General features: G+C 32.3%; 1 protein-coding gene across 4 annotated transcripts in view; it reads left to right on the forward strand.

Annotated features, from left to right (window-relative positions):
* The window catches only part of ham (hamlet), a 377,563-nt gene that overhangs the window by 246,778 nt on the left and 105,880 nt on the right, over nt 1-24,905 (forward strand). Inside the window, exon 1 of one of the 4 annotated variants that reach the window (XM_072520635.1) lies at nt 21,514-21,585. The exons of the other annotated variants lie outside the window; for them this stretch is intronic. Coding sequence (XP_072376736.1) covers nt 21,574-21,585 — 12 coding nt within the window. The 5' untranslated portion in view covers nt 21,514-21,573. Of the gene's footprint in view, nt 1-21,513; nt 21,586-24,905 lie in introns of those variants that run through there. 4 annotated transcript variants of the gene reach the window in all.

Here is a 24,905-nt window from a genome sequence, read left to right on the forward strand (position 1 = left end):
TAATGCCAAATACACCGAACATTAGAGAAATAACTTTGAACGACATAAATTTAGAAACAGTAAGCGAATACATCTACCTGGGACAGATAATAAAAGTTAACAAAGAAAATCAAACCGCCGAGATTACCAGAAGAATAAGGTTAGCATGGGCAGGATTTGAAAAACTGAGTTGGATCTTGAAAAGCACTAAAATAGAACAATATTTGAAAACCAGAATTTACGATCAGTGTATCCTCCCTATACACACGTATGGTTCACAAACGTGGACACTCACCAAGTCTAATATGGATAAAATAGTAAAAGCACAAAGAGCGAAGGAAAGATCAATGCTTGGGTGAGACTTATAGACAAAAAAACAAACAAATGGATTAGAACCAAAACCAAAGTAAAAGACGCTGGAGAACATGCTGCCAAATTAAAATGGAGCTTCGCAGGACACAATGTCCGACTAAAGGATAAAAGATACGAACCACGAAATATAATAATGGAGACCATGCTTAGGAAAAAGAAGCAGAGGAAGACCACAAATGAGATGGGCTGATGATATTAAGAAGATCGGAGGACACAACTGGAAGCAAGTGGCGCAAAATAGAAAACACTGGATTTATTTGTGGGAGGCCTATGTTCAAAGTTGGATTACATGTATGTCCAAGATGTAATAATAAACCACACTGTACTTGAGACAGTGGACGAGTATGTATACCTGGGACTATTAATACATAAATCTGGCTCCTTACTTCCCGAAATCAACAGAAGAATGAAACTGGTTTAAGCATCTTTTGGTAGAAATTCAGTTATATTAAAATCAAAGATGCCAATCCACCTGAAGAAAAAAGCATTCGATCAGACTATAGAATGAAGAGAATAATAGAGAGAAGAATAGAATCGGTCAGACAGAAAACCAAGGTTACTGATGTACTCCATAGAATTAAATCTTTAAAATGGCAGTGGGCGGTATATTTAGCGAGAAGAACTGACAATAATTGGTCCACTAGAATTACACTGTGATATCCAAGAGGCGTCAAGAGATCAAGAAGATGTCCAAATTTAAGATGGGACTATGACATACGGAAACAAGCCGGTACAACATGGCATAGAAAAGCGAATTTTAGACAATCGTGGGCAGAAATGAAGATTGAATATATGTAAAGGATGCAACACCATAATCGGTAGAATATGCTGAGAATGATGATGATATATATAAACTTACCCGCAAAAGTTTCTCACCACCTAAAATCATGCTCATAATTTTCATAGTTGGTTTTCTCGTTAACGGATTAACGGATTCAGTTTTTCTTTTATTTTAGAACTTTTTTTGGTACTTACATAGTAAAGTAAAAGTTTACTAAAACTTCCCTTCTGAGATTATACCGTGTGGAAGAAAGAAAATGTTTTTATGTTAAGTTTGGGACACCCTATAGGGAAAACAAAGTATAAGGGTGAGTTGAAAGAATAGTAAGAATAAACCCTTCTAATTGCTTCTTCTTCTTGATGTGCCTATCCGTTACCGATGTTGGCGATCATCATGGCAATCTTTATCTTATCTGCAGCAATGCGGAAAAGCTGCACATATATTGTATTGAACCAGATTCTGAGGTTCTTTAACCAAGATGTTCTTCTTCTTTCTGGACCTCGTTTTATAAATATTTTTCCTTGCAGGAGGGCTTGAAGGAGAGCATATCTGGATTCATTTAGCATAATATGTCCGAAGAACTGTAACTTTCGAGATTTGATGGTGGTCAGTACCTCTCGGTTCTTATTTATTCTTCTGAGGACCTCCTCATTTGAGACTCGATCAGTCCACGGGATCTTAAGCATTCTCCGATATAGCCACATCTCAAATGCTTCCAGTTTTCTGCACATATCTTTGTTCAAGGTCCACGATTCAACACCATAAAAAAGGACAGAGAAACGTAGCATCGCAGCATTCTTATTTTTGTATCAAGAGAGAGGTTGTGACTCTTGAAGAAGGCCCCCATCCGATTGAAGGTGGATCTAGCTTTTCCGAATTGCTTAGTTTAAAGATATCAGGAAAAAAAAAACAAAATGTTCATAAAACATGAGACTACAACATGATTTCGATGTATGCACACTCTCGTACATTGTTCTCCCTACAGGGTGTTTTAAATTTAACATTAAAAAATATTTTCTTTCTTCCACTCGGTATAAATTTAAAAAAGTAAGTAAAAATAAGTAATAAGTAAACCTTTACTGAACAGTATTATGATCAAGGAAGAGAGTATAAAATAATATATATATATATATATATATATATATATATATATATATACATATATATATATAGGCAACGGACAAACGGACAAGTAGTATAAAGACCAATATTGTACGTGACAGGTTCCTAAACGATAACTACATCAATAAAGCAATTTTATATATTACAAAATATAATCTCTTCGTATGTTTGTCTCCACATACATATATGCAGTGTCTTTACTAATCCTCCACATCTGCAACTCTGTTTCCCCTAGGGAATAAATCAATTGAAAACAATATGGATCTGACCTTTATGTGATCGGGACAAATGTTATCGAGCTCCTAACTTCATGTCCATCTGTTATTTGATGTCAAATTAGAAAACTTGAATTTTATCGGGATATTCTACTTGTGTTACTTGCCATAACTGTCTCGTATATTGAGGATTAGCGGAAATATGGTAGGCGAACGTCCACTTCAACGCAGAATGTGAGTTTATCCATAATGTTTTTCCTTCTGTTAATAATCTTACAATTTCTTAAAATATAAGGAAAACGATTTTATTGTATTTACTTTATTATTTCGTACTATAAAAAGTTTTAATTTAAATCAGTTTAGTAAAAAGCATAGAAAGATAACAGCATGTTAGCGCGAAAAACTCACTGTCTATGTCCAATTACGTTTCATATCGATTTAATTACATGGTTTTGTTTAAAAGCAAAAATTATTAACTTTAACTCATTTAGATATAGTGCAAATATCCAAACAAAGCATATTAAGTACTTTAACATATAAGTAATTGAATAGAAATGATTATCGAAGTAGATTTGGGAGTCTTTTAATTATTATTTATCTGAAACATGGTTTGGAAATCTACAAAAAAAATTTAGATATGCTAGAACCAACTATCAACCAGCATTCAAACTTCCAAAACTTTTTTCCAACTAGTGCTACTCCTCCAACACTGTCAATGAAACACGTCCCACGTCTTATTACTTTGTTATTACTTTGACTAAATAACCTGGTCCCTCTCAATAAAATAAGGTTAGGTTAATATTGGCCTAAAAAACTTCTTCACTATCAAATGACTTGTTAGGTACGCATATAGCAAAGTGCTTAAATTTATGATACGATAAATAATTGTTATGTTTATTATGCACTATTAAGATTTTTGCCTTGGATGTGATAAAAGCAGACCAAATATTTGAATTTTATTTTTATCCAGTCTCATATGACTGGCAACTCCTCTTATATCAATTAACTCTTCTTGACGGTTCGCAAAGCGCAGATGGTTTAATTTTTGGCCATTTATTGAGATGTTTTTTTCACGTCCATAATGCGCTCTTCTCATAATATATTTTCTTTATATAACAAATAGTCGTGGAGACAGAATATATTATTGCCTGACATATTTTGGGTGGAATTTATTTAAAAGTGTGTCAGGCACTTTTACTGATCCAGTGGTGTGTTTGTAGAGCTCAGTTATAAGGGAAATCAGGTATTTTGGTAAGCCTACTGCTTGCGCTATAAGTGATGCCATTTGACCTTGTTGAATGCCTTACAATAATCTATAAAGCAGATGTGTAACGAAATATTAAATTTCCTTGATTTGTCGAACTTTTGTCTAATATTTAAAAAATGTTCAAGTTTACATCTACCTTTGGCAAATCCAGCCCACGTTTTTGGTATTCCTCTTTGTAGGAAAGTTTTCAACATCTTATTGAAGATTTATAGCATTATCTAGCTGGAATGATACTATTTAAAAAAAATACAAAAATATACAAAAAATATTAAACAGATCTCCACAAAGTGTTAAAAAATATAGAAACAACTTTTTATGGGTGCCATCACACGTGGTAACCAAGGGAAACGAAGCAGTGGACCCACTTGCGAATGAAGCTGCACTGGATGAAGGCATCCCTGAGTCAACCATGCTAACAAAAAACGACTATAAAGGTTCTATCAAACAACATATTACTAATTTATGGCAGAATAACTGGAATTCCACAACCAAAAAATTAAAAGATGTTCTAGAAGCTGTTGGCACCACTTTACCACTTCCTCCCAAATTTAGTAAGCAAGTAATAATAACTCAATTGCGATTAGAATTTCTATACCTAATAAACCATATCCACCCAATAAATAAAAAATTCATCCCTTTCTGCCACAACTGAAAGATCCGAATCACTGTTAAACATACCTGCCAAACTGCCAAACATATATGCGCGAAAGAAGAAACAATAACTTCACTAACAACATGTAGGGTCTACTAAGCTGCTAGTTCAACCCAGTACTGAAATATTTAAAAGACACTAAATTTTACAATATTTAAAATAATATATTTAAATTATCAGTTGTTGACGCAGGGATATTTTTGTTTAAAGACACTGTCGAATGCCTCCTTTAAAGTAGACATACATTTTATTTATTTTGATTCATTTAAGGGTATTAGTTATACATTTTAATTAGATAATTTTCAAATAAAGGGTTTATTGGTTTAAATGCTAAATAAAAAATACGATTTAATACGAATGATGAGCATAAAATCAATAAGGAATACTTCCCCTCGATTAGAAAACTTTTAAAACAATTACAATTTAGAGATCGACATCCTGTCTGTCCAACTTTATAAATGGAAATCCCAAGCGAGACGACTTTTAGTATTTCGAGTACATAATAAATCACTGGAGGGATCCAATATCAATAAATGTAATTTATAGTTGAGATATTAAAAAAAGTTACAAGAATCTTGTGTAAAATGGTTTAAAGCGTCATTTTATAATTTAGACCTTCACAAAATTGTATCGTATGTCTGTTTTAATTTTTATCAGAAATTCATATAAAAGTCTGTGAATGTAAATAATGCTAATTTTTTCAGTACTGCCCTCTTAATTCAAAAGAAATATGTTTACTAATGGATAGTTTAGAAAGACATACATATTATGCTTGTAATATTTGGCATAATTCGGTTACAGCATTATGTTGTTGTACTAGGAAAAATAGATGAAATTACATGGCGTTAAAACTTCTTTTCAAATCAGGAATAAGGTTTTTTCAAAGCTTTTTGGCATCAAATGTTTATTGCAATCTGTTCTATAACAAACAATAAGCAATATCTATAATTTTGTAGCATATACAGTAGTTCCTCACTAATTTGGCACTTAATTAAACCGACACGTCTAAAAATCTAGCCCCTTCTTTTAGTTTTTACATCACACTATGTCGCATTAAAGAGTCTAACCTCCAAAGGTAACATATGTACGTGTCTACATATTTATCTGGGTCTTATAAGTCAGAATATATATATATATATATATATATATATATATATATATATATATATATATATATATATATACATGTTTACCTGCTATTGTATTTAAAAATGTCAAATAAACGGACATTAGACTTTGACTTTGACAAATAAAATGGACATTTTAAAGAACTCATGTAGTGGAGAAAAATGTGCAAATTGGCAAAACATGTAGGTTAGTCGTGCTATTAATCACGATCTTAAAAAAAAAGAACAAAATATAGTGTTAAGAGTTAATGAATGTCCAAAAATAAAGAACGCTCTCTAAATGTGCTTCATGCAAGAGCGTTTTTAACACATTCCAGTATATACTGAAATTCTGAAAGCAAAATCGTTCGAATTTTATAAAAAAAATTACAAAGAAATATAATGCGATTTGTAAATGTGCAAAATGTCAATTCGGTTTTGAAATTTGTAAAGCAAACACACACAGAATACAAATCGACAAGCCATCACTCGGCTTACTCTGTAAGAACGCGGAATAAGTGTTTCCATTTTTTTGGCAACAATTCGTTGGTTATGTTGGGTGAAGCTTGTCGCAGATTTTTTTTTCCGTCCGACACCAATTGAACAATTACTCGCCTTGGAGAGACTGGGACAGCACAAGATTCTCCCAAGGTTGGCCAGCCCCTGAGCAGTCGTTCTCCTGAGAATATCGCTACTGTTTCCCAAGATGTCGCAGAGGAGCCCGGAAAATCAACAAGATGACGTGTCACGCATTTGGGCATTAGCCGGCTCCCCACGCAGAGTTTAAGTAAAAAATTTAAATATGTCCACTTACTTAGTCCTGAGAGTGCAGCAGCTGTTAGCTGTTAACCGCCAAGCGCGTCTAAAGTACTCTCGAGCCATCATCAATCTCGACGACGAGGAAGACAATTTAATCGAGAATTATGATAAGCCATGAGGGCCATTTCCATCTTACCGGTTACATAATTAAATAACTCCGCTCTCATAAGGTATTGCGTGTGATGTGCAGTTTACGCTGGAGGAAATTGCATTATTAATGAATTTTTTTCTTTCTCAATTGGATGAATTGGGACTGGAGGACATGTGGTTTTAACAGAGTTGTTGTGTGGTTCAACGGTGTCTAGCCTGATCACCCGATTTAACCATTACACTTTACTTGTATAAGGTTTTTTTTTGAATTTAGGCGAATTTACGTCAACAAGCCACAGATTCAATGAGAAGCAAAGTTTTTCATTAAAAAAAATTACAGCAAAAGTACATCGGTTGATTATTTTTGCCCCACCTTGTACTATTATATTTTTATTTTTGAAGACAAATACCTAGTATTTTGGTACACTTATAAGTATTTGTTCGTGGTACACTCACTATACCTAATTCTTTAAATTTTCGCTTAACACCAAGTAGAATCCTAACTATTTTTTCTGTAGAATAAAAACTTTGGTACTTCCTTCCCAGAAAATTATCCCAAATCATATAAATGATTACAAGTTTGCAAAATAGGCAGCTCATTTTAAGGTGGCATCTAAATATAATGTAAGAAACTAATGTTAACTTGGCGCATAATTTACGAATCTAATTCTGGTCGATATGTATACCCAGAAATTTGGTGTTATCAACTAAAAATATTGTTTCCTCCTATATCTGAATATTTTTTGATATAGTAGTGTAGTTGTAGTGTAGTTAGTATAGCTCTAACCACAGAGGAATTACGCTTCTCAATGTAGCGTATAAAATATTTTCTACAGTCTATGTCAGCCTCTCTCTCTGTACGAGAGGCGTATGTAGCATTATAATAATCAGCTACAAAAATGGGTTTAATAATTAATACAAAAAAACGAAGTATACGAAAATAAGCACTCAACCACTTGTTATAGCAAACGACGTCATCGAAGCAATAAACGAATTTGTATACCTGTGAGCGCTCCTTAACACTGAAAATAATACCATCATCGAAGTCATAAACCGCAGAGTTTGCACTTCCAACATATGCTATTTTGGGCTCAATCCTCTCCTTAAATCCACAATTATATCGAGAAAATCAAAAATAAAACTCTACAAAACAATAATACGTCCAGTCCTAACATATGGTTCAGAGACCTGGACTCTAACAAAAAGTAATGAAAACGTGTTAGGATGTTTCGAAAAAAAAGTACTAAGACGAATCTATGGAGCAGTGAATGACAATGGAGTGTGGAGAAGACAATATAATTTTGAGCTTTATAGAAAATACCAGGAACCAGATATCGTGAAACACAAAGATAGGACGTCTGAGGTGGATAGGGCATGTAATGTCGATGGAACAAAATGAGACAGTTAGAAAATCACTCCTTAATAGACCCGTTGCTCAGAGAAGAAGAGAAAGACCCAGAACAAGGTTCCTTGATAACATCTATGAAGACGTAAGAAATATGGGAATACGTCCTTGGTGAAGGAAGGCGATGGATAGGGACGACTGGAGAGAAATTCTTGAGGACCCACGCAGGGTTGTAGGGTTGCAGGGTTTAAGATTAATATATTCCTGTCGTCGGCAAAGTTTTCAGGATAAAAATTGCTCCTATTTTTAACAATGATTATTAATAGATGAGTAACCTAAAAACAAATGACAAAGGACCTATAAAACAACCTTGTGGGATGCCTACACTAAGAAATCCCTCCTCGGAGAAGTACTTGACTCCTTGATACTCATTTAATGGTAAGATTAGTACCGATAATCCTCCTAGTACCATATCTTCCAAATTTCCTTCAGTAAAATTAAGTGATCTAGACTGTCGAAAGTCTTTAATGAAAACGACAACGCTGCTTGCTTTTATGTGTCATAATCAAATTTTCTTCTTTCTTTTTGTATATAGAGTAATTTTGAGTATTTTTCAATAGTATCTTTTTATATTATACAATATTATCTTATCAAAAAAAGAAGACAATTTAAATATAAGACAGTTAACGAATACAAAAACGTCGCTATTGAAATAATACTGAGTCAAGGCAGAAGAGTAAAAACAGAATAGTTTTCTCAGGCGTGCAGAATGCCGTCATTATATAACACAATGTTTTTTGTGTCGTAAAAAGACTTAAAAACCGAAAAATACAATAAAATGTAACTAATATTTTTATCTTGCCACACCTATCTATAATATATCAATTTGTTATGATAACTTAATTATGCGAAATACATTTTCCTTTCCCCCAACTTATTTGACAGAAACCGAAATCTGGATTTACTTGAGGAAGGTAATCAAGCGAAAGGCTCAGAGGAAAACGGCAGAAAAAAATGCAAGTAAACGATGTGGCAAATGTGCAACTGACTTCATGCAAGCTCTTGTGAACATTGATGAGTTATGGTTTCTAGGAAATTGCCAACGTCTACAGATGATGGGAAACGAAAGAAAATTTCAAGTGCCAGACAATTCGGTTTTATTATTTTCATAATGGAATTTTTACGTCAAACTAATCTTACAAATTGTTCGGGGAAAATCAAATAGTCTGGGTGGGTGTTTTCTTTAAGTCGCAAAAGATTATTTCTCGAAAATTTGTCATTAATATAGGTAAAATATTCAACATTACATTAATTTTTTAATTATATAAAACATTTTTAAATTCAGTTAACAAATTATTATATGAATGTATTCAGAAAAGCATATGTTTGTATTTGTCTGCAATCATGAAAGAATTATCACATTAACTCTTAACACTAGCGATTTTGAATTGCTTATGCCTATACGAAGTTTAGTTGATGGCTTGTTAATAAGTATGTATGTTTGTTCCCTGGTATCCCCTCTAGTTTTGGTAGGTACTCATATTAAAGATATCCGGTTGTCTTGTGCCAGTTGGTCAAGTGGATCATTGTAAATACTTACTACTTTTTATTTGGTAATAAAATGTTGTATTTTGAGAAAGATTTCTAAAGTGACGTCAAAATAAACGTATTTTCGAGTAAAATTGTGGCTTATTTCCAATAAAAATAGTAAATTGCTTCTCAGTATAGTTCTGGGTATAAATTCAATAGCAATTAAGCACGCAACATTGACAGACTTCTGTCGATTTTTTAATATCGCAGGTTTGGTTATCTTGATCTCTTCTAATTTTAGTAGCCAAAATAAATACCATGTACTGGCTTTTTATGGTTAAACCCACTTCAGTCAACCCAAACATACTTCTTGGGTATCCCTGTAATCATTGGAAATTAGCAGGATATCGTCAGGATTAAGCGATTTAATCTTTCATCATCGCTGTTGATTCCAGTGTTCTCCCACTCAAGTTTTTTACACACTACGTTTAAATTCTAACAGAATTATAAACAGTAAATATTGATGAATTTTATAAAATTCTGCTTGCTTTTGAATAAAACTTCATGCTGTGTTAACACAAATTATTATGAAAATATTTACTCTTCAAAATTGATAGTTTTTATTGATTGATATAACGAGGTATATTTTTAGCTCAGGGGGGAAGTAAAAGTAGAGGAAATGAACTAATCAGAAGGAGGTAGGTATTTTTAAGTAGTGGGAAATTAATGGAGGTATAGGTTTTATGATAAGGTGTTGGATATTGTTATTGGAAGAAGACGGCATTGTGGTAATTAGCGAATAAACGTGATTAAAGGAATTTGCTGATGTCTCTGTTTTGCGAGTCTGAAGGTTTAATCCAAGTAGTGACACTAGTTATTTTCGGCATTTTAAAATCAAAATAATTAACAAATTAAACAATCTCGACTGACGATGCTTAAGTTTTCACTTTTACTTTTGACAACAAAATGATTTGCAAAAGGAAAATTCTATTCATATCCCACGCAATAAACTTTTAAAACACCCTTTTATTACGGGATTATAATGGGTTATCTGCTACAACCATACTAAGAATATTAGGTAGTATCTATAGCTACTATCGGTAATTGAAGACTGAAATGTTAACATAATATAATAATGTTGTATGTATTCTTGTAACGTTTATGGGATTGATTCTATCAAGAGTTCCATATAGTGGAACTCCAGGGTAGTTTACCCCTTGCAGGTGGTTAATTATTTGAACACACTAAAGACTGTTTCAAGTTAAGAATTCACAACTGAACAGATAGGCCAGTGCATTTCTTACGGGCGTATGTTGCCAATAGTTCACGGGACTATGCAGGGCCGGCCGAAATAACCCATTCTTTATTTATATTCAAATTTTTATTTATATTTTCCAATGTTAATCAAATTTATTTTAAAAAGATAGGTACGTATCTATTTAATAAGCTTAACGACTACAATTACTTATAAATATGGTTACATTTTCAGGGAAGTGATTTTAAAGATTATTAGAAAAATGTCTTTATTAGTGGTTAAAATATTAGGTTTTACGCAATTGGTTAATTATTATGGCACAGGTAATTCTGACAGCTTAGGTGTCAACTCTCAAAATTATTTATAAAATATTACTTTCACAATAGTTAATAAATAGAAAGCAATAATAATTAAGATATTGTGCTTAAACTTCCATTATCGGGCAAGCCGGGCTAACAGGCCCTAACAGTAAACAATATTGATTACTTTATAATTGACTATTAATAGTTTTCTAATTCTCTTTATGTACTTAGTCATTCCAAACAATAGTGTCATTTGGAAAGCACATTTGGAAAGCAGACAGATTTATGAGTTATAGATAAATGAGCGGTATGTTTTTCAAAATAGTGTAATTAGGTGAAGTGGAGATTATATGTTTGTCTGTATACATAAGCCCAAACTGCCCGATTACGTTTTTAAATTCTTCTGCCCGGACAAGGGTTAAGGCATAACCATCGCGCACTCAAATCTCAAGTGTAAAAAATTATATTGTTAAAATGGATCCAGTTTTGCCGTTTAAAAGTGGTCAAATTTTACATCTGAGTGCTAAAAAAGTGATCTTAAACGTAGTGAGATACCACATTAATTTGCTTCGAGATGAAAGTCAACGTATTGTATTCGACAAAGTATCCGCGATGACAGGAGTGTCAGTTCGTACGATTCAAAAAATCGTACAGGAAGACAAAGAAGGTGAGCTTTCTGAGGTAAAAACAAACAGAAAAAGAACCCGTTGCCGAAACAACTCCAGAGACTATACTTACGATGAAGGTGTTCGTATCGGCGTTCGTCGAACAGTGCATAGTTTTTTTTTTGAAAACATTCCTCCTACTTTGAATCGTCTTCTGCCAAAAGTGAACCAAGACGAAAACTTGCCAAATTTTACCCGCAGTACAATGTACAGGTTGTTAAAAGACATGAACTTTGTTTATGCAAAACGTGATAAAAGTGCCGTGCTAATAGAACGTCCTGATATAATTGCATGGAGGCATGGATATTTAAGGGCCATTAAACAATATCGGGCTGAGGGCTATGACATTGTGTATTTGGATGAGTCATGGGTCAATGTGGGGCACTCGGTTTCCAGAGAATGGAAAGACAAAACCGTCACCTCGGCAAGAGATGCGTTCATAAAAGGGCTAAGTACTGGACTAAAGCATCCCACTCAGCGTGGACCACGTTTCATCCTTGTCCATGCCGGAAGTGAAAATGGTTTTGTAAACGGTGCTGAAATGTTTTTCCTTGCAAAAAAAAACAGCGCTGATTATCACGACGAAATGGACGGTCCGTGTTTTGAGAACTGGTTTGAAAACAAACTGTTGCCCAACTTAGTTCGAAAAACGGTTATTGTTATGGACAATGCTCCATATCATAGTGTAAAAACCGAGTTGTTGCCTAACCAATCGTGGAATAAGAATAACATTATGGACTGGTTAAGACAAAAAGACATATTTTTTGAAGAAAATTATCTGAAGTGCGAGCTTTTGGAGGTAGTCGCGCAATTTAAACAAAATTTTGATAATTACAAAATTGAAGAACTTTGTAAACAACAAAATAATGTCAAAGTGCTTCGTTTGCCTCCATACCATTGCGAATTAAATCCAATTGAAATGGTATGGAGCCAAGTAAAAAGGCATGTGGCCGTAAATAACAGCACCTTCAAAGCGAAGGATATGGAGGACCTCATAAAAAAAGCGTTTTCAAATGTTACGTCTGATAACTGGAAAAACTATATTCAACATGTAATGACTCTGGAGAAAAAATTTTGGGAAGTGGACGGTCTAATGGAAGACGTAACTCCCATAGTTATAGATTTATATGATAGTAGTGACAATTCCGATTTGGATATGGACGAAGAATGTACATAGTTTTTGATAATTGTAATATTGTAAATATATAAATGTCAAACTAAAAAACCAAATAATTTGTTACATTTCTATGGTTCTGTTGTATTTTTTTTAAAATATACAGAAGTTTTTATTGTTTTTTTATGTTTTTTACTGACACTAATAATATCTACCACAATACTCACTCAATTTGTTCATTAAACAATTAAGAATATTTTTAAGAGTCTGATGATGACCTAAGCCGAAATTTAATAAATAACTGTTGTGAGAAAAAGACATGTCTTTAATTTTTATTTTTCAAAAAAACAAAAAAAATTTAAAGTTACCTAAGTGAAAAAACGTCTAATGTGCAATATAACATGCAGTTCGGCCCTGCTTTTTCGCTGCAACTCCACTACTCTCGCCTATCTCAGTCTATCGGTAGTTCTGGCATCACCGCTTCCCATAAGGCTCCTTTATGAATTCTTAACTTGACACAGACAGTAGATACTTATAATTCCGTTTATTAGTTTTCTAAGTACAATAACAGATAGTACTCAGTTGACGGATGACAACACTAACATCGACCGTGCTCTGGATTCTTCATTCTTAATAATATTCTTAATTCCGTGATTTCCAGCTATTTAACTGACGTGCGTTTGTTGATATAATATTGTTTTTACTTGTTTAATTTGTACACATTATTTAATAAGCTTTTGATTACATTGCAAATTTTACTAGGTCAGCGTGCGTCCTCATTACACCGATATTTTTAATGTCATAAAAAAGAAATCGCGTTTAAAAATAATAGTGTAGTTGTTATTATAAGGATTTAAAATTTTAAACTGAATTAGGTTATTCAGATCCGATACTTAATTAAATCCCGTTACAAACATATGCAAAACATTTAATAATGAAACATTATTTTACAATCATCAGACAAAAATATGATTGTAGTAATCCCCATTCAAGTAGACTGTTAAAGAACAATAGAGTCTTCGTAAAAACAAATTTTTTGTATGGACTATAATATTACATTTATTGTTACTTTAATTATTTATAGTTCTTACAATGTCCTTATTTATATTTGAAAGAAATGATAACAGTTAGTACACTTTTAAATATTAGTATGTAGATACCCCATTCTCATATCTTTACGAGATGATTAGATAATATTGAAAATACTTCAATCCAAAAAAATGTATCTTCTACGAAATTACTTATCAACATAAACTGTCGATGGTTCCAGGAAGACACAAGGTTTTGTTAGCTAATAGATAAATTTTATAATAATCGTGTTCTACAGAAATATATACGAAATACTTTAGTATATTTGTCAATTTATAAATAAATACATGCAGAATTCTTTGGAAAATTTTATGCGATTGATAGTATTAATCAAAATACTTAGAACCACTTGATCGTAAATAATAATAAAGCTTACCTCTTTATTCAAGTAGCGAACACGAAGAATTTTTTTATGTTTTAATTGCTCGTTAAAGGTAAATATAGATTGGCCAAAAAATTACAACTCAATTAACTTTTATCCAGTGATTTTTTGTTTGGTATGATGATACACTAAAAAGGGAATCACACAGAAAGGAAATAAAAAAAATACGTACTTTAAGATAACGGAAAGAACGATATGGTAACGTTAGTGCAGAACGTTATACATATTATAACATAATATTATGGGCCTACATTTAAAGAAGTAGTAATTAGGCACCCAAGAAGTACCCTTCTCCTTTTTTTTCACCTTAAGGGTTTAAGCTAGTGCCTGTTCTACCTCCAAGGTGTCTTGTTCTGCAAGGAGTCTTGCTGCATTTTTCTGGGTATTCCAATATTTCTTTAGAATTTCGGTTTATAGTACAAAGCGAGTTTGGCTATTCTATTGAGTTGCATTTTCTCTGTGTTGCATTTCCAAAACTTTAATGCTACTATGGCTCAACAGACATATTCTTAAAATTCGCTCGACTGTTAAAATCACAAATGAAGGAGTATTAAGACGCATTGGACACAATGGAAAACTAATGAAGACGTTTAAAATAAGAAAAACAAAAAGGTCATACCTGGGGACATACTTAAAAATGATAAATATTCTAAATAAGTAAAAAAAAATAAGAATAAGACTTACTTACAATCAATTTATTCTACCACCAACGACCGGTTTCGCATATTATAATTTGCTATGCATCTTCAAGTCAACGGTACATGGTAAAATAATTACCCGCATTAGGGTACTATCTGGTACAAAATATATAGCAATTATGACAATATTATGTGTGCGATTTATTAAATATGAATTTAAATTCATTAAATAAAAAATTAAGTGAAAATATAATTTAGTGAAAATTGAAATTAAATACATAAATATTACTTACATGCGGATACAAGGATTATTATTAAATATTAAAGAAAACATAGTTTCTCTGCAGCCGTCCAGAAAATGAAACTTTCGGTATGATTTAGTAAATCAAAAGTACCATTTTACACAACTCGTTCCGAAAGTAGCTACTTTCGGGACTAATTTTTTCACTTGACAATTTTTGGTAGCTAGGTAACGGTAACGGCTTTGACAATAACATCAACTTTATATTTATATAATATTTGTCATTACGTCAAGCAAACACACCGCATCGTAGATTATTTGTTTATTATAAAAATGGAAGGTGTAGTATACAACCTATTGGTACTCACACTTTTGGAAAAATCGCCTGCACTATTCGCAGCGTCCGTAGCGGCGAAATATGACAAAATTGGACCTATCTTTTTACGCATAAATTTTATCAAAAATGTGTGCAAATACATATTGCGTATTTAATTGTGCTAATAATAGCAAAAATAGTAAGTGTATAGGTGTATAGGTTCCCAAAGATTACATATAAATTAGAGAAAAGAAAAAGATGGATCCATACTATTAATATGAAAAAGTAAATATCACATAACTTCATTTTTATGCAATTGAAATAGGAAAAATTTAAATAATTTACCTTAAATGATATTTTATAAGGCTTCAAGCTAACTGCAGAGTGCCTGATGACTTTAGCTTTTATATCCTAACTTTCACTATTACTGTTTTTAAATATATGCTCTTTCACGTGAAAAACTTTGCCAGTTTTGCCAGTACTAGATTTTTCCCTTTCTTTTCCGTTTATGGTTGAAAATTTTCCGTTTATGGTTGAAAAGATATATTATGAATAATTTTGAGAAACCCAGTTTTTAATACTACATTTATTTTGTATATAAACTGAAAAAATATAATTAAAAAGTTAATTATTAATAATTGTCAATTTCGCATGTATTTAACAATGTCAAACATATGTCATATGTTTAACCTGAAAATTGGTAGGTCCAAAACTGTCAGATGCAGGCGGTAGGTGTCGCGTCAGTCACGCACGGAGCGAATAGGGAATATCTTAAATTACCGCATCTCAAAGAATACACTAAAGAGCGCAGACAGTTTACTGGCTGATAGTGGTGGTACTATAACCAACTTGAAGGTTACGTAGGACACGGAGGATGGAAATCAACTAATATAGCAGAGGGATGCGTAGAAAATTCTTTAAGAAATAAAATTCACATTGCTTCACAGATTGAAAGTGGCCACAACCAAGTTAATATCTCAAAAAATACTAAAAGTACAATAATAATATCAATTTAAATAATTGTTATAATTATGTTATTAATATTCATAACTAGATTTTTCTAATGTTGAATTCACGAGAGTAACTTTAAAGTGTTTAATAAAAGTTCGTAAGTAAAGTTTATCCATATATTCTTTTTAACATACAAAACTGTAGAAAAAATATTGTACGTAAGTAACACGATCCCAAAGTAATTTTACGAGACTCGCATGATTCCTGCACTCGCCTACGGCTCGTCCTGGAAACTTCCTACTCATCTCATTAAATATCACTTTCGGAACTTATTGCGTAAATTACGATTTAAAATCCGTTATGGTAAACTGGTGACAGATGATCATCGCTTTTACTGCAACCATTTAATGAGTAACAGGTAAGTTTTTCAAGGGGAAAATGATAGTAACAACTATGATCGGAATGTAAATTTTTTGTTGAAAATTAAATGTGATGTTATGTTATTTAAAAGTTATTTATATTTATTGAAGATATTTACAATACTATTAAAAGAGAAGAACTCATACTATAACCTCTAATTACGTTACCTATGTCACTTTTACCTCTCAAAACTTATGAGACAACAAAAAAAAAACAATTCATGTTAGCCAGTTCCTCATTCGCACAAGGAATAATATATAATAACCTACAAACTATCCCCTTTTTAAATTAAATGTCTGTTTTGTCTATTGCATTTGTTCTGTTTGCCTTATAAATGTTTTTAATTTTAATTTCTTGAAATTTATTTCTAATTTAATTTTCTGACTTCATAATAATCTCTTTCTGCCTAAAAATGTGAATCTGAACCATATATACTTCAAAAAATAGTACTTAAAGAAAATATGAAATTTTTTTTCGATTTTTCAATTTTTTTAAAGATACATTAATGAAAAATTTTGAATATAAAATTAATAATGAAATGGGGGAAAGACAGGAACATTTAAAAAATGTTTCTGATAATAGATAAAATTTAATTTCTTTACATCTAAAATAGATCTGCAAATTCTGAAAGCTCTAAAAATAACCTTATAACAAATTATCAATTTAACGTTAAGTGAATAATTTGAAGATGTAATAAAATTAATAATAGTCCTAGTAATAAATAGTACAGATATATGGAAATTAAATATTTTTGAGTTGCACACTAGAGTCAATGTAAATTTTAGTGGTTTCTCATAATAGAAATATTTATAGACGGACAGTTAGAAACATGTGAACTATAAAGAATAAGATTTATCACTATCCATTAAAATTATTTTCAACGCACCAATAAAGACGCCGACAAGCTAAGATAAAAAATAATGTCCACATTCGAAGAAGACTAATTATTAAACCAAATATGGCGACTAAATTTTATGTCAAGTTTCTATTAATAGAAATTTGACTCTATTACCATGTTTTAAACTACAGAAAACTCTATTTCTAACAGCTAAGAAATTGCAGTTTCCGCCATAGTGTTTTTTTAAAATATTAAATCCGTTTATCATGTAAGTATATGCCAATAACTTAGGCACCTACAGGAAATAAGACTTTGCAATATCATCTAATAGTTTTCAAGAGAGGATTAATAACACATAATATGATCGAAGTGGTCGATACCTAACGTACATTTATTATAAGCAATAATACATTGTGGTTTACCTATTTGCTTTCATTACTGTTCGCAACATTTAACATTTCAGTTTATATTCAGTAGTTACTAATCATTTTTATCATATCTCATACTTATATCTACTTATAATATAACATCAATTATATGGTTGTGTATTGTGTGTTGCATATGTATTGTGTGTGAGTTGTAAGCGATGTCCCCGCTTCCTATTACTCCCCTATTATTGGCATGTTCTTGTTGATTTCTTTTTTTAGTTTTGGCAGCCAAACCTGCTACATCCTGCTTATGGGTTTGCTAAATATTTTTCTTCATTAAGTAGGATAAGAGCTGCTTCTTTGACTTAGGGTAAGGACATACCCTAAGGTCGCAGTGGAGGTCGCGGTCACGGTCGAGGTTTACATTGATGCCGGGCAGAACATATCAAAGATACCTTTCTTTCAGTGTTCTGTACGGTTCTGAGGTGACTTACATGTGTTCCAGGAAAGTTAGCTTTTTTACATTATAAAATTATGTACATGAGCAACAGTAGTGAGATGGTATCTGGGAGAATACCATCACCTGTTTAAAGAGCTTAAGAAACACCACTCAAACAGATTTTATGCTTATATGAGAATGAGTCTGGATATATTTTAGTATATTTATCATACCATCCGTATCTTCGGCGAATGCCACGTGGTTTAAAAACCACCAATAAACTTGTAATTAGCCACGCGATCAACAGCTCGATCGCGATGTAAAACAAACTATTTTGTTCTGGCATCGACATCGCTGTAAACCGCGATGATAGGTCGCGAGAGTGAACGGGTGATACAACCTTGGTATGTGCGATCTCATAAGAAAATCCGCGACCACGACCTCACACGACCATAGCATACATGCATGTATCTTCGGTATGTCCGTACCTTTAGACTTTGGAGCACTAACGCTTAGGTTGTGGTTCCTTAAGAGCTTTCTTATTGCTATGAATCTAGTTCTGGCTATTTCAAATTGGATGGACATATTTTATGTACATCTCCTTTTTCTTCTTCTGTCATCATAACCCTAGATAGGTCTTTGCCTGTCTGGCCATATCCTTCCATTCAGATCTCTCGTAGGCCCTTCTCCTCCATTGTCTTATATTCATGGTTTTCAGGTTGTCTTCCACGTCATCTAGCCATCTCATCATGGGCCTTCCTTTTGTCCGCCTTCCTACCGGCTTCCACTATAACATTTTCTTTGTCGTTTTCGTATCTTTTTGTCGCTGAACATGCCCCAGCCATGACAGTCTTTGACTTTTTACATGTCTTACAATGTCATACCCTTCATTCAGTTCATCAACCTCGTCGTTTCTCTAGATTCTCCATGTGTCGTCTTCCTCTTGCACCAGGCCATATAGTTTTCTCAGTATCTTTCTCTGGAATGGCCAGATTTAGGCTTCCTCTTTTTTTGTCATTACCCAGGATTCACAACCATAAGTTACCACGTGTCTAATCAAAGTTCCTTAGATAGTCATTTTGGTTCTTTTGTCTAATAATTTCGTTGTCATCATTTTTTTATTAGCATAGTATGTAAGATTTCCATTGGAAATACGTGCATTAATTTCGCTACTTACGGAATTCTTCTGATTAATTTCTGTGTCCAGAAATGTGAAGACATCCACACGTTCAATAGTATAGTTGTCTATTGCTATATTGTTTTCATTCTCAGGTGTTATTTTAATGGTTATGTACTTAGTTTGTTTTGTTTATTTTAAGTCCTGTTTTTTGTGCTTCAGGATCAATTTCCTTGAACGTTTCCATTAGTTGTGTCTTTCTTCTACTAATAATGGCCACATCGTCTGCATATAAAGTATTTTGTACTGTTTTGGTGGTTATATGGCCGGTTACATTGGTTTTGATATCCCACTGAGGTGGGACATCCCCATGTTGATGTCAAACAGGGGAGACAGATCTTCATCTATTCTAACTGCGGATTTTGAACCCTGAAACGTAATTTTTATGAGGCTGATATATTTTTTTGGTATACCTAGATTTCGGAGGTCTTCCAGCATTTTGTCTCCTATCAAAAGCTTGATTAAAGTCTATATACATATTATATAGTTCTATTGTCGTATTCATAAGCTTTTTTTTATTGTTCTAAGTATGAATATGTTGTCTGTAGTGGTTCTATTTGGTCTGAATGCATTTTGATAGTCACCAATTATATTTTCGGAGTATTCTGACAATTTAGTGTAGATAATGCCAGAGAGGATTTTGTATATTACATTTAGCAATGTAATTGGTCTGTAATTCTGGCATTCCCTGTTATCTCTTTTTTTATATATTGACTGTATAAGATCAACTGCCCATTCTTCCGGCATTTGCTCCTTGGTCTATACCAACTATATCAGGTAATGAATTCTTCCCCAGAGTTCGGGTCGTCCATATTTTAACAATTCAACAAACAACTGTTTTTTAGTTTCTTTATTGTTTGAACTACTTCTTTATAATTCGGACTTTCAATGTACTGCTAAGCCGTAAAATATATTATCTCGTTTTGATCACTTCCATTGTCTGCATTTAGGTTTTCCTCATAGTATTCTTTCCATCTCATTATAATTTTTTGTTTCTCTGTTGGTAGTTCTACATCCTTGCATATTATCAATTTTGGTTTACATGACTGTGTGTTATGTTTTAGGATTTCTTGTACTTGTTTTTTCAAAGCCTCTCTTTTTTTCTTCTGCATATTCTAGTCGCTTGTATTCTCTTTTCGTTATAAATTTCTGTGCTGTTTCTTGTGTTTCTTTGAAATTGGATACGCCCAGCTTGCCTTTTTTCCTCTACTGCAGTTCTGCATTCATTATCATCCCATTCCGCATTTATTTGCCTTTTGGTTTTTACGAGAGTTCCTCTGCAGATTCCGTTATTATTGTGTTGAATTGTCTTCATTCTTCCTCTGTAGTATCTATCTCTCTGATTCCGTTGAGTTTTATTTGTAGAGTATTTTGATATTCTTGTGTCTTTGTTGGACTTTTGAATCCTTCAACATTCCATTTTTTTATTTTTCCCTTTTGCCACTGTTTTGCCCTTTTTATGTACATACAATATATTATTTAGATCTACGTATTCTAATAAGTAATGTAACAATAAAACACTGAAAACTTTGTTTTCAAAACTTCCACAAAATTTATTTTAAATTCTTATCACTACAGCTGTTTCGGCCAATTGCCTTTCTCAAGTTCCTTGCCAATTGCCTCTCTCACTTGAGAAAGGCAATTAGCCGAAACAGCTGTAGTGATAAGAATTTAAAATAAATTTTGTGGAAGTTTTGAAAACAAAGTTTTCAGTGTTTTATTGTTACATAAAATGAATTTCCATCAAGTAACGGTCGAATCCATCAATTATCTAATAAGTAAGATTATTTTTTGGTGCCGGTTTTCTTTAATTTGAATGACCTTGCACGGGTTACAAATAGCCTAAATTTCAGATAGAAGAAACTCCTAATTATATAATATATCTAATAGTCCTGGCAGATAAATAGTTGTCAAGTTATCAAACAATAACAAACATAACGGAAATTGTGAGTTTTAATTGGATACCTTCCTTTCACAATGTTATGATAGTAGTATTATCATTAATTTAAAATATAATATGAGGTAAAATGTTATCTGGATATAGGTAGTCTTTATCGGCAGCCAGTATTGGTTTGATTGTGCAAGACACTTCATGTCAATATGGGTATTAAGGTAATATTATTATATTTTATTAAAACAAAAATTTATTTCGTCGTTTCCAATTTTATTTTTCTTCAAAAAACATTCTCAACTCTTTCAATACCACTATTATATATTTAAGTATAAACAAATTTGAGGCCCAATTGATAAATATTATGCGAGACAAAACAAAAATATATTTGTATTACTTACGATAGAGCGCGGAATATGTGCATCTTTTTTCATAAAAATATGCACAAATATTGACTTTTATATGCAGTCCAATGCAGTCCAATATGTAATAAAATTGAATGATGTAATAGAACAAAATAGGGTGCAAAAAGTACTATGTGTATACTAAAAATACACATAGCAAGTAAGAAAAACATAATCAGATACCATTATTTACTATTTTAAAATGGTACAAAAAAGTATTACAATATCTTCTTCAAGTTCCGCTCGTATCGGAGATTGGACATCATTCTGGCAATTATAATTTTGTTGGTTACGCGCCTGAATAGTTCAATTGAACTGCATCCAAACCATTCACGGAGATTGCGTAGCCACGAGATTTTACGTCTTCCTACGCTTTTTCTGCCTTTGATTTTACCCTGCATTATATTCCTTAGTAGTTCCTATTTTTCACCTCTCATGATGTGGCCCAAGTATTCCAATTTCCTGATTTTTATGGAATTTAAAACTTCGCATTGTTTTCCTAGTTGTTCGAGAACTTGTTCGTTTGTTTTGCGATCCATCCATGATATCTTGAAAATACGTCGGTAACACCACATTTTGAATGCTTCTAGGTTTTTAATGTTGTATTTTTTAAGCGTCGAAGCTTCAACCCTATACAAAAGGGTAGAAAAATAAAACATCGAAGCATTCTTATTCGGAGCGATATATTGATATAGCGATTACAAAAAATTTTCTCATTCTATTAAAAGTTGACCGTGCAATTTCAATGCGGCATCTTATTTCCTTTGTCTGATTAGTATCTTCTGTGATCCATGCTCCAAGGTATTTGTACGAAGATATTCGTTCAATTTCTGTATTATCTAGTATTAGCTTAACTTTGATGTTTTGTGCTTTTGTAAATATCATGAACTTGGTTTTCTTCAAATTTATTTTTAGTCCATAATCGTTGCAATATATTTTTAGTCGTTTAGCAAGGTGTTGCAGTTCTTCTAGTGTTCCTGCCAGCAGGACGGTGTCGTCAGCATATCTTATGTTATTAAATGGTTCACCGTTTATTATAAGGCCCTCACTGACTTCGGCAAGCGCTAATTCTGAGATGGCTTCACTGTATAAATTGAATAACAAGGGTGATAAAATACACCCTTGGCGGACTCCATGGCGAATCTGGATATCCTCGGTTAGTTCATTTTCAACTTTCACTTTTGCTGTTTGGTTCCAATAGAGGTTACATATGATTCTAATGTCTCTTCTGTCTATGTTTTTATTAAATAAAATTTTTTTAAGCCGATTATGCTGCACTCAAAATCAATGAAACAGACATATACTTCCTGATTTATATCTAAGCATCTCTGCGAAAGAACACTTCCTGCAAACAGTGCATCTCGTGTTCCCAGTCCTTTCCTAAATCCCATTTGTGTATTACTTATGCCTTCATCTAATTTCTTAAGTATTCTATTGTGAATTACTTTTAAAAACAATTTCAAGACATGACTCATTAAGGCTATGGTGCGATGTTCATTGTACTCCTTTGCATTGGCTTTTTTGGGTAGCAGTATGAATGTTGATTGGAGCCATTCTTTAGGTATTATACCTGTTCTATATATGGTATTGAATAGATCTAAAAGAAGATCAATAGATTCAGTATTTACAATTTTGAGTAATTCGATAGGAACTTTATCAGGCCCGGGAGATTTACCACCTTTAGCTTGTTTCATTGCATATTTAATTTCTTCTCGTATAATGGTAGGCCCAGTATCACCCTTAAGTTCTTTTGGTGCTTCTGTTCTCTCTTTGTCTTCAAAAAGTTGTGCTATATATTGTGTCCATCTCTGCATTTTTTTGTTTATATCTGTTATAAGTGCACCACTTTCATCTCTTAGTTGCCTAGTTTGAAGTGTTTTTCTCATTCCTGTTATTTCTCTAATTCTTTTATGCATGTTATAAAAGTCATATTTTTTCTCAATTTCTTCTAGTTCTTGGCAATGCTCGTGTAACATTCTCTCCTTAGCTTCTTTTATTCTCTTTTTAATTAATCGATCAGTTTTATTATATTTAATCGAATTTTTTGGTTTGAATGATTTTCTTTCATTCATTAATACTAGTATTTCTTCAGTCATCCAGTCTTTATGTTTTCTTTTCTTTGGTTTTAAGTTTTCATTTGCTGTTTTAATTATTACTACTTTTATATTTTCTCATTTCTGATCAATGTTATAACAACTCTTATTCAGTTCTTTGGCATGACGTAGATTTTCAGTAAGAGTTTTTATACAATTTACATAGCCTTAATAAAAGAAATTGGATCAGCGTGCCAAAATGTTATGAATGACGCTGGAAAAGGTATTTTTAAAAAATTTGAAACAATAATTCAAAAAAACAATGGTTATCAGAAACTTACTGAGGTATCTGACGTTCTTGTTTGTAATTTTTGCGAAGAACTACGTTTAGAACCAAATATTTTGTGAATTAAAAATATACTCCCATTACATCCGTTGTTGTGGAAAGAAGTTTCTCAATTTACAAATATATGTACAAAGATAAGTTTTTATTTGCCATAAGCCATAAGTTTTTATTGGAAAATTTTAAAACAAATTTGGCCATTTATTGTTTACACAATTCTAATGAATAGTATTTTACTTTTTTACTACTTTCATTACATTTAATTAGTACATTACAATGACCTACTCAGTTTTTAAATTTATTTATATTGTTTTTTATTATTAAAATAAACATTAATTAATATACTATTATTAAATATATGTTTCCATTGACAGTATGCATATTTTCTAAAAATATGCATATTTAATGCATAATTTCAAAAAGAAATGCATATTTTTGGTAAATTAGTGCATATTGTGCGCATATTTTTTACTTTTTTGTGCATATTTGTCTATTTATAACCTTACAGTGCTTTTGGCTTAGGATTTCATTTTTCACGACCATTTACATTATCTGGGAGCGACGGCTTTACGTGCTTTCAGAAGCACGGTGGCGGCTTAGTTAAATTAGAAATTACAAAATTTCTGGATCTTCCGTTAAGGTTTTTATCAACATAAAGCTTCCAAAAAAGTTTAGTAAGCTAATCCTTGTATTTACAGTTTATTGTAAAACATACAATGTGATTTTAAAATTATTTTTTGCTCAATGTTTGTACTTCCACG

This window comes from Diabrotica undecimpunctata, chromosome 1 (assembly GCF_040954645.1).
Source record: "Diabrotica undecimpunctata isolate CICGRU chromosome 1, icDiaUnde3, whole genome shotgun sequence".
Classification (NCBI taxonomy): domain Eukaryota; kingdom Metazoa; phylum Arthropoda; class Insecta; order Coleoptera; family Chrysomelidae; genus Diabrotica; species Diabrotica undecimpunctata.